Genomic DNA, 12,802 nt, shown 5'->3' with positions numbered 1-12,802 from the left:
TTTATATTTATTTAAAATATTAATTTGCAGATTACATGTTGTAGAAGGATGCCTTTTTAACCACAGTCTTACAATTAGATTTCCTTCTTTCAATCCATCTTCTTTATTTTTTCTATTTATCTTATTCTTTATACATCTATATCAATAATCTTTTCTTTGTGGCTATTACACAGCCTGGGTTTCTTCCCTTCCCTTATTTTAAACTGAGACGCGTGATCACAGTGAAGTGCTCATGTCTATTTTCATTTTTATGTCTGAGGTTCAATCTCACTAGAGTCTCCTCTTATGGGAAAGAAAAGCCCATAAAATAATTTCCTCACTTCACTGCAACACGATGCTATGCGTGGGCAGGCTGAAACAATCCTCCCATTTCGTAGACAGCATTGTGATTGTTGGGCCAGGGCCACAGTAACCAAAGTCTTTGGAAGCATTCACCATGGCCTTTGCAAATGCTACAATGTCCCTTCTTAAACTGCACTTATCCTGCTCTAACCTTTCCCCCCCCCTTCACTTTTCTTCATCCTGGATCCAAGGGGCTGCTACAGGACACCTGCTGGGAGCTGGGGGCCGGCTTCGAAGGTTAAGCTCAGCTGGTGAGATCACTTCCTGTAGGTCAGAATCGACTTCTGCTTTCCTGCAGAGCGATGTAACCAATCTCACTGTCTCAGCAACATGGAGCTAATGTAATCTGTCTGAAATTAGAAATGGTGGTGCCAGAAACTATGCTGTACAAAAAAATAAAAATAATTTTAGTGGCCATATAAATGGAGTATTCCCAGGCCATGAGCATTCCTAGGCCAGCACTACATTTCCAAATTGCACAACATACCCACGATTGAACTATGGAACGAAGCGCTGGGAGTTTCCAGCAACTGATAACCCAGCGCCCTCCCGAGACCCACCTGCTTGAGCTGCGTCTCGGAGTTGACGTAGATCTCGCACACCTCGCAGTGGAAGGCCTTGCTGGCGACGGGCATGCTGCCCTTGCTCCCGAGGCGCTTGGTCTTGGAGGCGGCGCGGGAGGACACCACCTTGCTCCGTCGCCGCGGCTGCACACTCTGGCCTTCCAGCATCAGCTTATGTTTGGACCCTGGGGCAGGCAACGCCACAGGACTCAAGAATCAAACACATCGTGCCCGAAAATATTTGACCTTTTACATTTTGCTGCATAGTAAGCCAGATATTTACCTTCATGTTAAATGTTAAATGTGCTAGGGCTAACAGCACCATTGCAATGAAACCACAGCGCAGAGTATAGCTTGCTGGTGGTTTTACTGAGCCTGGGTAATGCAGTGTATGCTGCCAGACAGGAAGCCTGTGGTGACCCACAGTGCTGCGAACGTACCGCTGTTGTGGGCTTCCAGCTGGGACGTGGAGTTGACAGTGACTTTGCACACGGGACAGTGGAGGTGCTGCTTGCTCTTTTTGGGGTCCTTGTCGCCCTCTGCGCGAGGCTCCCCCTCACTCTTGGCGGGCTCCTGGCTGCCGGGCTCGGAGGGCGGGCCGGGGTTCTCCGCAGCGCTGGTCTCTGACGTGCTCTCTGAAACCTCCGAAGCCGGGGACACCTGAGGGGATGACAGGGCCGCCAGCTCCAAGGTCGAAGTCTCAGACACAGGGGTCAACATGACCGAGCTCCCTGGGGACTCCTCCACCTTCACCTTCCCCTCTGGCTCTGAGTGCAGGCCTGGGGACACAGGGTTTAGTCACTTAGCACACAACACTCCATTATATTGTTCAGACAGAGTCACTTAGAACACAACACTCCGTTATATTGTTCAGACAGAGTCACTTAGAACACAACACTCCATTATATTGTTCGGACAGAGTCACTTAGCACACAACACTTCATTATAGTTCGGACAGAGTCACTTAGCACACAACACTCCATCACACTGCTAACATATCACTGCCTGGTGCAGAGAACACAATCACACTGATAGCATCCACACCCAGCCAATTAATACAGAACGTTCTACCACAAACCAAAAAATTCAATTACTTGTCCTGAACTCTGAAGTAAATGCAAGCATTTTTCTTTTTCAATACAAACAACAAAGCAGACAAAACAAAAACAACTTGTATTAATTTGCTGGCTAAATCCAAGGATAAATGTTGATTGAATTTAGAGAACGGTAAATGTACCAACCATCCAGCAACAGTCAGAGAAACTCAGGCAACTCAGATAGAGTAGTGTGAAAAAACACCTTTCCATCAGCCATGGTCAATTTCTACAGGGGGAACTACATATGAATGGCATAAAACAGAAACCCAGGAATTCAACTTGTCCTGAACACTGAAATTAACGCAAACATTTTTATTTTTCAAAATAAACAACAAAGCAGACAAAACAAAAAACAACTAGTATCAGTTTGTGGGGCAAGGCCAAGGCCAAATGTTTGAATTTAGAGAGTCACATAAACTCAGATAGAGCAGTGTGAAAAAACACCTTTTACCAGACATGGTCAGCTTCTACAGGAGGAACTACATATGAATGCTACAGCACATTGTCCTGTCCTGAACAATGTGACCCCTATTTCATTGGTAAAGTGAGCTGATCATCATAAAAATCAAACTATATACACACAAGCTATTTTACAGTTATGAAATACATGCTGTGCATTGGCCGGCTCATTACAAATACATTTAAAAATGGATTGCTCTACAATGTGGGACTACATGACAAAAAAACAACAGAAAAGACAAAAGCGTCTGTGTGTTCTCTCAATAACCAATCAACTCCAAGAGCTCAGTCACTAAACTGAAGTGCACTGACTGTGGCATATGTATACAAACAAGTGTGCATACACGCACACACCTACCTACACCTACACACACAAACACATGCACACGCACACACAGGACAGCCTATTTTTTCCCCTTTTCAACCGCAATAAGAAAGACGATGAACGACTCTGCTCTCTCTGGTGGTCTCCCTGTTTCATTTGCTTTCTCAGAACCGGGACGGTAGGTCAGATGTCTTGTCCTTACAAATAAAGTGGCCAATTGATTTTTTGGAATTAATCCTTTCCAAAGATAATGGTCTAGCTGTGTAAAGAATGACCTTAAATTAAATCAAGAAAAGGGGCCTCCCTCCCATACTGAAAGTGACACAGGTTTTCTTCATAGGGCCTAGCACCTAATCTTGTCTTCAGGTAAATATACAGATCAGGCCACCTGAGAAGAACAAGAGCGGATTGAGAGGTAAGAGAGAAAGAGGTATTTAATATTATACATATTTGATACATATTGGTTTATATTATAATAAATGTATTATCATTTGTGTTAATTAATGTTAAAATGTTTTTTATGTGAAAATGCTATGTGAATGTTTATTATAATAATAATAATAATAATTATTAGTATTATTCTTATATATAAGTGCTTATTTGTTAGTTTGCATGAGGCAAATGACAAATTCAGGGTAAAGTGTTGTATATATCTGTCTGTATTTGTATGCAGCCTGTATCTGTATGTGGCCTGTATGTGAAGGGAATAGTTTATGAAAAAAGAAAAAAAACATTTCTGTGTTCAGTCATGTCGCTGGTGCTCAGGTTTGCAAAACACCATAAGCTAAAAATCAATAACCATCAAATTGGTGAATCTTTTACCAAAGGCTGAGTGGGATGAGCTTTCTTTCTGCGAAAGACTCAAAACTACTGAATATGCCAGAAAGTGTGAAGGGGACGTTTGCTGACAAGATTGTGCAGATTTTGGGTCTTTACAGATTAGAACATTCTTTGCATCTACCTTTCCTTTGAAGTTCAGTTTTTGTTTGATAAAATATGAAGCATGAAAACTGCAGCTTGCTGTTCTCTCTTGTAAAATTAGCTTGATTGTGAATAAAAGGAACAGGTGGAAAATGTAATGTAAATGTTTTAAAACGTGTCATAAAACACCTCGTATGTTTTCATTAAACAGCATTCAGACTTCAACATTATATTCCATTCTGATTAATTTAAAATGCCTTCCTAAGCCACCTTCAACAGTGGCCACATTATCTATAGATGTTATATTGTAACACAACCTGCAATAAATACAGTCTCAGGCATTTCGAGATTCTGCGTTTTACACAAATTCACTTGCATTCTGATAAAAACTATTTTTGCCATGATATGCCAACTAACACAATAAATGTGTTATATATAATAACAAAATAAATGTATGTCATTCATAATTTTATTACCCAGAAGTGGGTTGAAATAGCGGGATTAACGGGATGAAATAAGAGACAAATAATGTTATGGCGTTCTCATCAAAACCTATTTTTTCCAGACAGGTTAATAGGCCTCAAAATAATAACAATAATTTAGCCTATAGAAGCAGCTGTCATTTGTAATTTAATTTTGACAGATTTAACAGGAATTGGAACTGAGAAAGGAGAAGTGCAAGCATTTATGAAATACAAACACAGGTAGTACTAACAAGTACAATTTGCCTAACTATTTTACAGTTATCGCCAAGTACCGTTATGTGCCATAAGCAAAGCACTTCGGCTGCAATAATAGGAGCAAGCTAGCAAGAGCATGACTTCTTGTTTTTGACTCGTTTCTTTGTTTTTTTTATCTACATTAAGAAGAAATTATGATCAATAAACAAAGCAAATGTCAGGCACTGAAAGACAACTGGCTCAAAGAAACAGGAGCAATCTTTTTGTTGTGGTTCATTTTTTGGTCATCGCCTGTTGTAATCTGAAAAAAAGACCTCAGGATATTTGCATGTATAGAAGGTTTTGTATTTCTTTTCCTTCATTTTGGTGGTATTTTCTGTGTAAAAACACAGAATCCTACATTAACATGACCACCGCCAGTATAGGCATGAACTAAAAATGTGATGTGATATAGACCAGAGCTGAGGCATCTGAACATCCACAAACCTTATGAGCAGATCCTCCTTGTGAGAGAGAATCCTCATCTCACTGAAACTTTCTGGTAAAATAAAGGTTAGATAAACAATGCAAATTTAAATGAGTGGAACGCTAGTAAGGGGAGCTTTGGACCTCAGTATAATTTCAGTTTGAATAGTGAGACACTTGCAATTATAATGCAGAAAACATGGGAGAGAGAGTGTTTATTCCTTGCTTATTATCACGTTACAAAGTGCCGGTTGCTTTGGGGCATATTTTAATATAGCAATACAGGTGTGGCAAAGGAGTAATTCACAAGTCATTTTAGTGCACACTTCCCACCTTGAAAGAGATCAACACACACATACGTGTACAGTGTCACGTGGCACAGCGAGGATTAGCATCCTTGCTCATTAACCTGACGCCATGTTGGCTTTGAACATGGTGCAGTCACCCGCTGCTACACGATCTCGTTTGGATCAAGGCCTGACATTATATAGCAGAAAATTGTTTAAAAAAGGCTGGAAATCAATTAATTGCTTTACCAATACTTCCTGCAATCCCAATACTTCCTGCAATGATTTGATGTAAAAAATACAGTCCTGTGTCCTGTTCTGTGTCCCTGCCACAGAAGCCTGGTCAAGTCAATCTCACAAAAATATCTGAATGCCCACCACATCCACCAAACATCTAAGTGCCTGAGGTAGTCTTCTCAATAAGACCTTTTAAACATAATGGGCCCTCTTTTCATGACAATGTAAGCGCAAACTCGCCTGGGAGAAAATGGAATTGCTAGTTTCATGTCTCGCAAACAGAATATTTGTTGCCTGGGCCACATTTGGTACTTTCATGGTCTGCAGTAAACCCACTTGCATCAACATAGGTTGAGTGCTGAATGTTAATACAAACATTCAGCACTGTGCAAGTTTGGTGGTCAATAATGCGTTTGCGTTTTAAAACAACCCAAACCAGGTTTAAATTCAAACCATATTGTGCTATTTCGGAGCTCTTTTGAATGTGCCACACATATGAATGCATGAACACATAACACAGGTACAAGAAATATATGGGTTATTTCAATTAGACTATTTGATATGTGTTATGGTAAGGTATTGTAAGTCCACGTGCATTTGAGAGGTGCATCTTTTAGACCCCTAACACCTGTGGCAACAAAGGGGTGGGCAAGGCTTTACCTATGATTGCCCTGAAGTGTGTGGGTGTCTCCTGAGGAAATAAATGGCACTTTAGAAAGTACCTGGACAAGATGACGGTGGCTGGATGCACTTCTTCCCATTGAGTATCACGAAAGCTGTATATACACCCTTTTACTACACTAACCAGGCAGTGCACGAATGAAGCTAGCTGCTAAAGACACCACACAAATGGTTGGGTACAGATACAAGCTTCAGACTGGTAAGCCCGTCCCACCATTTTATTCCTCCGTGTGCCACTAGCGAAAAATACCTTTTAGGTTACAGGCAACATAATACCTCTTCAAGATACCTTTAGACAACATAGCTAGTCATATAAATGTATGCTTATTTTGGACAGGATTAGGCTACACTGTAGCATATGCAAGCTGTGTTTAGTTATGCAGTCCAATGTCAGCAATTTAGGTATTGCACCTGTATGGAGTTAATGAATGTCAGCCACTTGAAGAAGAGACACAAGGAACATGAGAGACGGGTACACATTTGTCGTTCTTGTTATGTTCATTTTTTTTTTTTACTGTCACTGCAGTCAAAAAAATGTTATAGCTGCAGCAGTGTAGCACGATGGTTAAGGAACAGGGCTTGTAACCGAGGTTCCATTTCAAGCTAGGACGAGGCATTGTAAACTTGAGCAAGGTACTTAAACTGAATTACTTATATACTGTACAATATGTACAACTGTATAAAAGGATGCAAAAAATGCACTAGAGAGCAGGGGCTGTTTGGCAGCGGAGTTGTTTCTCTAATGAATTAATCTTATCAAGCGCATATCTGAAATTAATGAAACTTGGTCGAAGTGGTGATTTTTTTGGTTTATTTCAAACAGTCGTAATTTTTTATTCTAAATAGTGGTATTATAAAACTGATAGCAAAAAAAAACACATAAACAAGCATTGGCATATAATAGGAAAATATATTAAGTTTTGGTCTCACCTTTTTTTTTCCATATCAGGACTAATGGTTCGAAGAGAGGCTCATAACACGTTGGTTTTAAAGGGAAAGAAATGGGGCGTTCTGATTTGCAATAATGAAACCAAACCCCCGTCAGACCTACAGTAAATGTATTCCTGTGCAACCAGGCTCTCTTACGACTGTGTCATACCTGCGCTAAAGCCTGGTGTCAGAAAATGATGGAAATTGAGTTAGACACACCCTAATTTGCTATCGCATTGTGTTACAGCTAGCATTTGACAACTGCACCTTGACTGTTAAAATAGGACTGTATACCATTTTATACCAAGGAATCAGGTCCTGGTCAAGTCAGCTTTTTAAATGTAATAAAAATGTAGGTTATTTCATTCAGAATAAATCCACCTGTAAATTAAAATGACATTACAGTGCTACACTGCTAGGAGAAAAAAAAAACCTACATGGAGGTTACAAAAGTAACTGTTACTTTTGTTACATAGAGGGACTACGTTTGAGCGTCCCAATAAAGTACGCTGAAGGTTTTAAAATAATATTACTATTGCACAAGCGTTACTGAGGTACAATAATTAATGCTCTGTACCACTGAAAATAGAAGACTTTCACCTTTGGCCACTGGGGACTTTCACCTTTGCATGCCATCTAAATTTTTAATTGCAAAATATTTTCTAGTTGTAAAAAAAATTTTAATACAAGACCTCTAACCAAGAGCAAATGTTTGGGTAATGTGTAATTGAGTTTTGCAAATACAGACATCAGCTCCTATCTGAAGTTAATTCATAATTCATTTAATTAAAGGGCAACAGATAGAGTTAAATCCAGATTTATCATTCATTGCGGCTTGGGCAAGTTGGGCCACTTATGAGAACTGATTAACCTTTGGCTAGGGTTGGGTTCAGGTCAGAAGTAATCAGGATATTTTTTTCAAGATCGGGTGATTTTTCAAGATCAGGTGATTTTGCAAAAAAAAAAAAGTCTTATTAATGGGCCTAGATAAAACCTATCAAATAAAAGTTAGCCAGCAAGCCTGTCTACAGTCACACACACACCAGTTAAACCAAACCCAGGTTCAGGTCAGAGGTGATCAGGTTGGATTGGGGTCAAGTGTTATTTCCAGACCCGGACTGGCCCTTAAACGTGACTGATAATAATTATCAATAACTAATATCAATAAAATAATTCATTGGTAGATAAACATCCTGACTGTAAAATGCTGACAAACCGATATCTATATTGAAACAAGGTTTAAAATAAAAAACAAAAAACAAAACAGCAAAAACAACAAAAAATTCACTCTTCACCATCTTTTTCACTGAAATAACACAATATTCAGAGCATAATGGATTGTGAAGGATAATTGCCCCACAGGTACGTAGAATAAGCCCAGATATGATTGTGAGAGCCAGTAAACTTGAGGAAACAGACAGCACGTCTGAAAGACTATTCAGAAATCAGACGACGCGTAAGGATGAACCCAGCTCTCATGTGAGAAGTTAGTACTACCTGACTGATTCAAGGGTTGCTTTCAGAGGGAGCCTGGAAAATCAGTTTCCATAACAACCTCCTCCAAATGGCCACATGTCACTTGCCGTAGAGTTCAGTTATTCCTGCAGAGAGCCGAATTGTGTGGTTTGGATGTGGACCACTGGAGAGCCGGGTTCAATAAAAGCTCCTGATTGCTCACTCTTAAATGGTGCTATAAGATCAAAACAGATTTTTACTGCACAAACAATTTGAGGAGATGTGAAATCATGGCAACCGTCGGCTGCCACTAAAGTGAGCGCGGAATTGAACCAGTGGTGTGTGGGCGAAGATAACAGAAGACAGCTGGGGCTGATATTGTGCTGTGGTGTTTGGATCCAGGATGCTGACATGCAGGCACTTTGCAGTACTTGATGTGCTCTATGTCAGCAGCAAGGCCAGACATCTTCAGCACCCCAACTGTTTCTAACTGGGCTTGGGACTGTAAGGCACATCTCACAACTAAAAAAAAAGATGTTTTAAAAAAAAGTGTCTAAAATAACTGGGAATCGGGGGATGCGGTGGAGGAGTAGACTTATGCCTTGCAAGACAACCATTACTAGACTATATCATTCATAACATAATCATTTTCAAAAACATATAATTTCAAATAAATTCATTTGTTTTATACTGCCATTTAGGGAACTACAAAGAACATATAAAGAAATACCTACAGAAGGTACTACCAGCCAATATTCCATCAACGTTTTACACACTGAGGACATGTGCACAACTTGATGGTGGTGAATGTTATTAAGGTGGGTGGAGCAAAAATTTGGAGGGTGGGGGTATATGCAAAATAATTTAAATATTTCAATTTGTAAGTCATAGCAAAGCCAGCATTGCCACTGCTTGAAATGTGTATGCATTTGGCAGTCATACAAAGCTAAGAAATACCACATGACAATACCTAATAAACTACCAAGCTTATGAAAAACCAGGCTAAGATGGTGTGCGTGTCTTAACTTCAACTGAATAAAACACCGAATAGATTTAAAGCCTATCTGTGACCTATGGGTGATCTTGCATTCCACAGACATACTCAAATGTTAACAGCTACAGTAGTTACAGCTTTGTGTTCTGCATCGCCCTGCCAGAATGCATGGGGAAGTCAAGTGCCTTCTTGGCTATTTATAGCATCGTCTGTGATTGGTTTCTGGTCCGTGTTAAATCTGAGCTCCCGCCTTCATTATTTTTAATACATGGCATAAAATACAGCTAATTTCACAGAGCTTTAATTTGGGGAATTATCCCATTACAAAATCGTGTTGTCAAACTCCCTGACTGGACTGCTCTGATGCATTTCAATTTCACGAGACAAATGACAAAGTACGTTTGTTAAGGATCATTCCTTGTCACGAAATTGCCTTGGAACTGCAAAATTATTTGCAACATAAAACCAGTCACAGCTTTTTTTTCCTTTCACCCCCTCTGTCTCTTTCTCGATTAATCTCTCCACTGCTCCCTCTCCTCAAACTTCCTTTCATATTTGTTGGACTAAAGCCATACGAAAGGAGATTTGAAGAGCCATTTTGTCGGTTTATCTTCTATTGGGGTTTCAGATAGGCTTCCAAGAAACTGGCAGACACATTGCAATCACCCCATATCTGACCCTTCTCCAGCTAGCTGCTCGGTTAAGCCACTGTCTGTTTTGACACAGTATGTATAGTATGTTAAATGAGGTCATTTTAGGAAAGCTGCTGCACCGTTCAATCAACAAATCATGCATTTGAATTGAGCATCGTTACATTTTAGGTGTAATTGCTCACGGGGAAAGACTAATTCTCAAGCATTTTTCTCCAGCAACTGACTGATCTGCTCCAGCAGTAACAGCAGCATTCTAACAATGGATGACCCGACAGCCCAGAGCTGAAAACCTGCAGCTGTGTTCACCGAAACATAATTGCTATTCAACGGCATACTGTAAAAGCAGGCTATGTATGCTAGAGGGACAAACCTCTATTGTAGGAGGTGGAAATTTGTATCGCTATCTTTTTGCATTCACAATATGCATCACAGACAGACATAATGTTTTCACATGGAGTAAATATGCAAGGTAATATGAACAGAAACTTAGCTAGCTAGCCAACATTGGAATCAGTCAGTAGAATCTAAATTTAGCTTTGAATGTCTTCTTAATGGCCATCAAATCAAAAACGTTAGCATATAATCACAAACCAATTAAACCAACCCTGTACCCAGCACACTGCCAGGACAGCGTTGTCCCCCACGGCTTTGCTAGGACAGCTTGTATCATAGAGCTCTGGGTAGCTGGAGGTAGCTATTCACCGCTGAAATGAATTTCACATTCTCTTTCTCAGGCACTACACTATGATTAAGGTGAATTTTTCAGACATTTGATTGTCATCTCTGGTGCACCTTCTCACACCACCTCAATGGTTGATTTTGCGCATCCATTCCAAGACCTTGCATTGAAAATTGGGCCGGTTGTACTTTTTCAACACAAACATTGAGATTTCTGTAGAAAGCTTCATATTCTATATATAAAATGTAATACACCCATTGGAAAAGAGCAATTTTGAGTTTCTTGCAACACAACCATTATGTTTACGTGATCATAGCTTAAACCATTACTGTTCCCTATGAAATAACCCTTGCAACGCATAAACCACAGACCACCTTGGGATATTTATTGACTACACACGGTGTCATTTATTCTCCATAATTACTTAATATTGATTAATTCTCTATTTTTCTCCTTTATTGGGAATGCTGTCCCACTGCAGTAATGTCATCCTTCCAGCTCACATGGGTTGCACAGTTCCTTTTACACCAGCTGACCTGCTGCAGTTACTACACCAGAGGTATGCGTAGGCTTCACAGGCAGATTGCAGGGACCCAACTGATCAGAGGGGGCACTACTTCCATGATACAATGTGATATCCCTCAGACTGAGAACATGTGCCTGAGTGGGACCTTAGATCTTGGCAGGCTAAGTAATGATCTGAAGCATGAAGAGGAAACCAGAGTCTCCAATCTTGCAATGCTCCATGGGAAACGGAGGCTGTCAGGCCATTTGGAGTGGGAGAGGGGATGCCCACTGATGAGTAGCTGTGACATCCTTTTGCTCTCCAGTAAAAACTCACTCCCCCATAATCCATCTCTCCTCCCCACATGCTCACGGACAGGCACCATCTTTCTCTTCACCATGCTTTTTTTCCTTTTCAATTAATTTGTCGCGGATTGAATCCGTCCGCCTCCGGAGAGCGAAATCGATCCTGCCTGTTGCTCGGCCATCGCCCGGGCGGGGAGAGAGCGGAGTGGCAGAGTGAAGGATCACTCCTGTCACTGCTGTGGGGACTGGCTCCTCCTGGCCATATTGCTCACAGCCAGCTAATGATGCGAAGGGGTATCCCACTAACCGTACCTTTGCTCTACCACCCCGTTTCTTTTCATCATCCAGCAACGTATCTCCAGCCCGCAGAATTGCATTCCGCTCTCTTCATGCTGTACGACATATACCTAAACCCATATTAAACTCCTACCCCTAAAATCAACCCAAACCGACCCGACTCCTGTGTGTTTTTTGACTCTGAGGAAGACGTTGTAGATGTCGAAAGATCCCTACCCTGTTCTTTAAAACAGCGTCTGTTGCCCGGAGCAACGCGTGCTCCAGTTTTCCTTATGTTGGGCCGATCCCTGTGAAGTGTCCGCTTAAGGAGTTTTTACTCCAGCTCTCGCAGTTTCATCGTGGGAATTTCGCACGTCCTCCTCTTTTAATTGTGCACACAAGCGCTTTAATGCGTCGCGCTCGAGCGCCCCAGGGAGGCTGCTTCATGTCAGATCAGAGGAAGGAGGGTCTGCGAGAGGAGAGCGAAGCGAATAACCCGCCGATCACACGATCGATACCGCGCGGCCGCTCTGTTTATTAACACGGCCGCGCCGGGCGCCGCCGGGCGCCCTCTTTCCCGCTGCCTTGGCCCGCGCGCTCAATCAATCAGCGGCCGGGCCAGAGCGGCGACGTGGAGCTGGCAGCGAGGGGCCCGAGGCAGCGAAGGGCTGGATGTTTGGGATCCCGCTCCTTTCAGATTGCTCAGAGCGCACGATACAATCTCTCGCCATTTGTCTTAGAAAGAAACACACCGTCGGGCGCAAAAACCGGAGGAGAGAAAAATGGACACAAGCGATATAGGGCTGAGGAAAAAAAAAAAAAAAAGAGGGAGGTGATACCACCAGAGAGAGAAATGAAGAAAGAGTAGAACAGATCTAGGAAGTGGAGGATGGCGATGGAGACGATGGGAGAAGGACAAACGGAACGCCGCTGTTGGCGTGGCCGCGT

At 41.5% G+C, this 12,802-nt stretch overlaps 1 protein-coding gene across 3 annotated transcripts in view; it reads right to left on the bottom strand.

The window, feature by feature from the left end:
• The window catches only part of znf385c (zinc finger protein 385C), a 226,451-nt gene that overhangs the window by 9,457 nt on the left and 204,192 nt on the right, over window positions 1-12,802 (bottom strand). For all 3 annotated transcript variants that reach the window (XM_035407098.1, XM_035407096.1, XM_035407097.1), the window contains 2 exons: window positions 1,346-1,684; window positions 903-1,090 (listed from right to left, as the gene is read on the bottom strand). In XM_035407098.1, coding sequence (XP_035262989.1) covers window positions 903-1,090; window positions 1,346-1,684 — 527 coding nt within the window. The remainder of the gene's footprint in view (window positions 1-902; window positions 1,091-1,345; window positions 1,685-12,802) is intronic.

The sequence above is a fragment of the Anguilla anguilla genome, chromosome 2 (genome assembly GCF_013347855.1).
Source record: "Anguilla anguilla isolate fAngAng1 chromosome 2, fAngAng1.pri, whole genome shotgun sequence".
NCBI lineage: Eukaryota > Metazoa > Chordata > Actinopteri > Anguilliformes > Anguillidae > Anguilla > Anguilla anguilla.
This window is presented reverse-complemented; position numbering and strand designations above follow the sequence as displayed.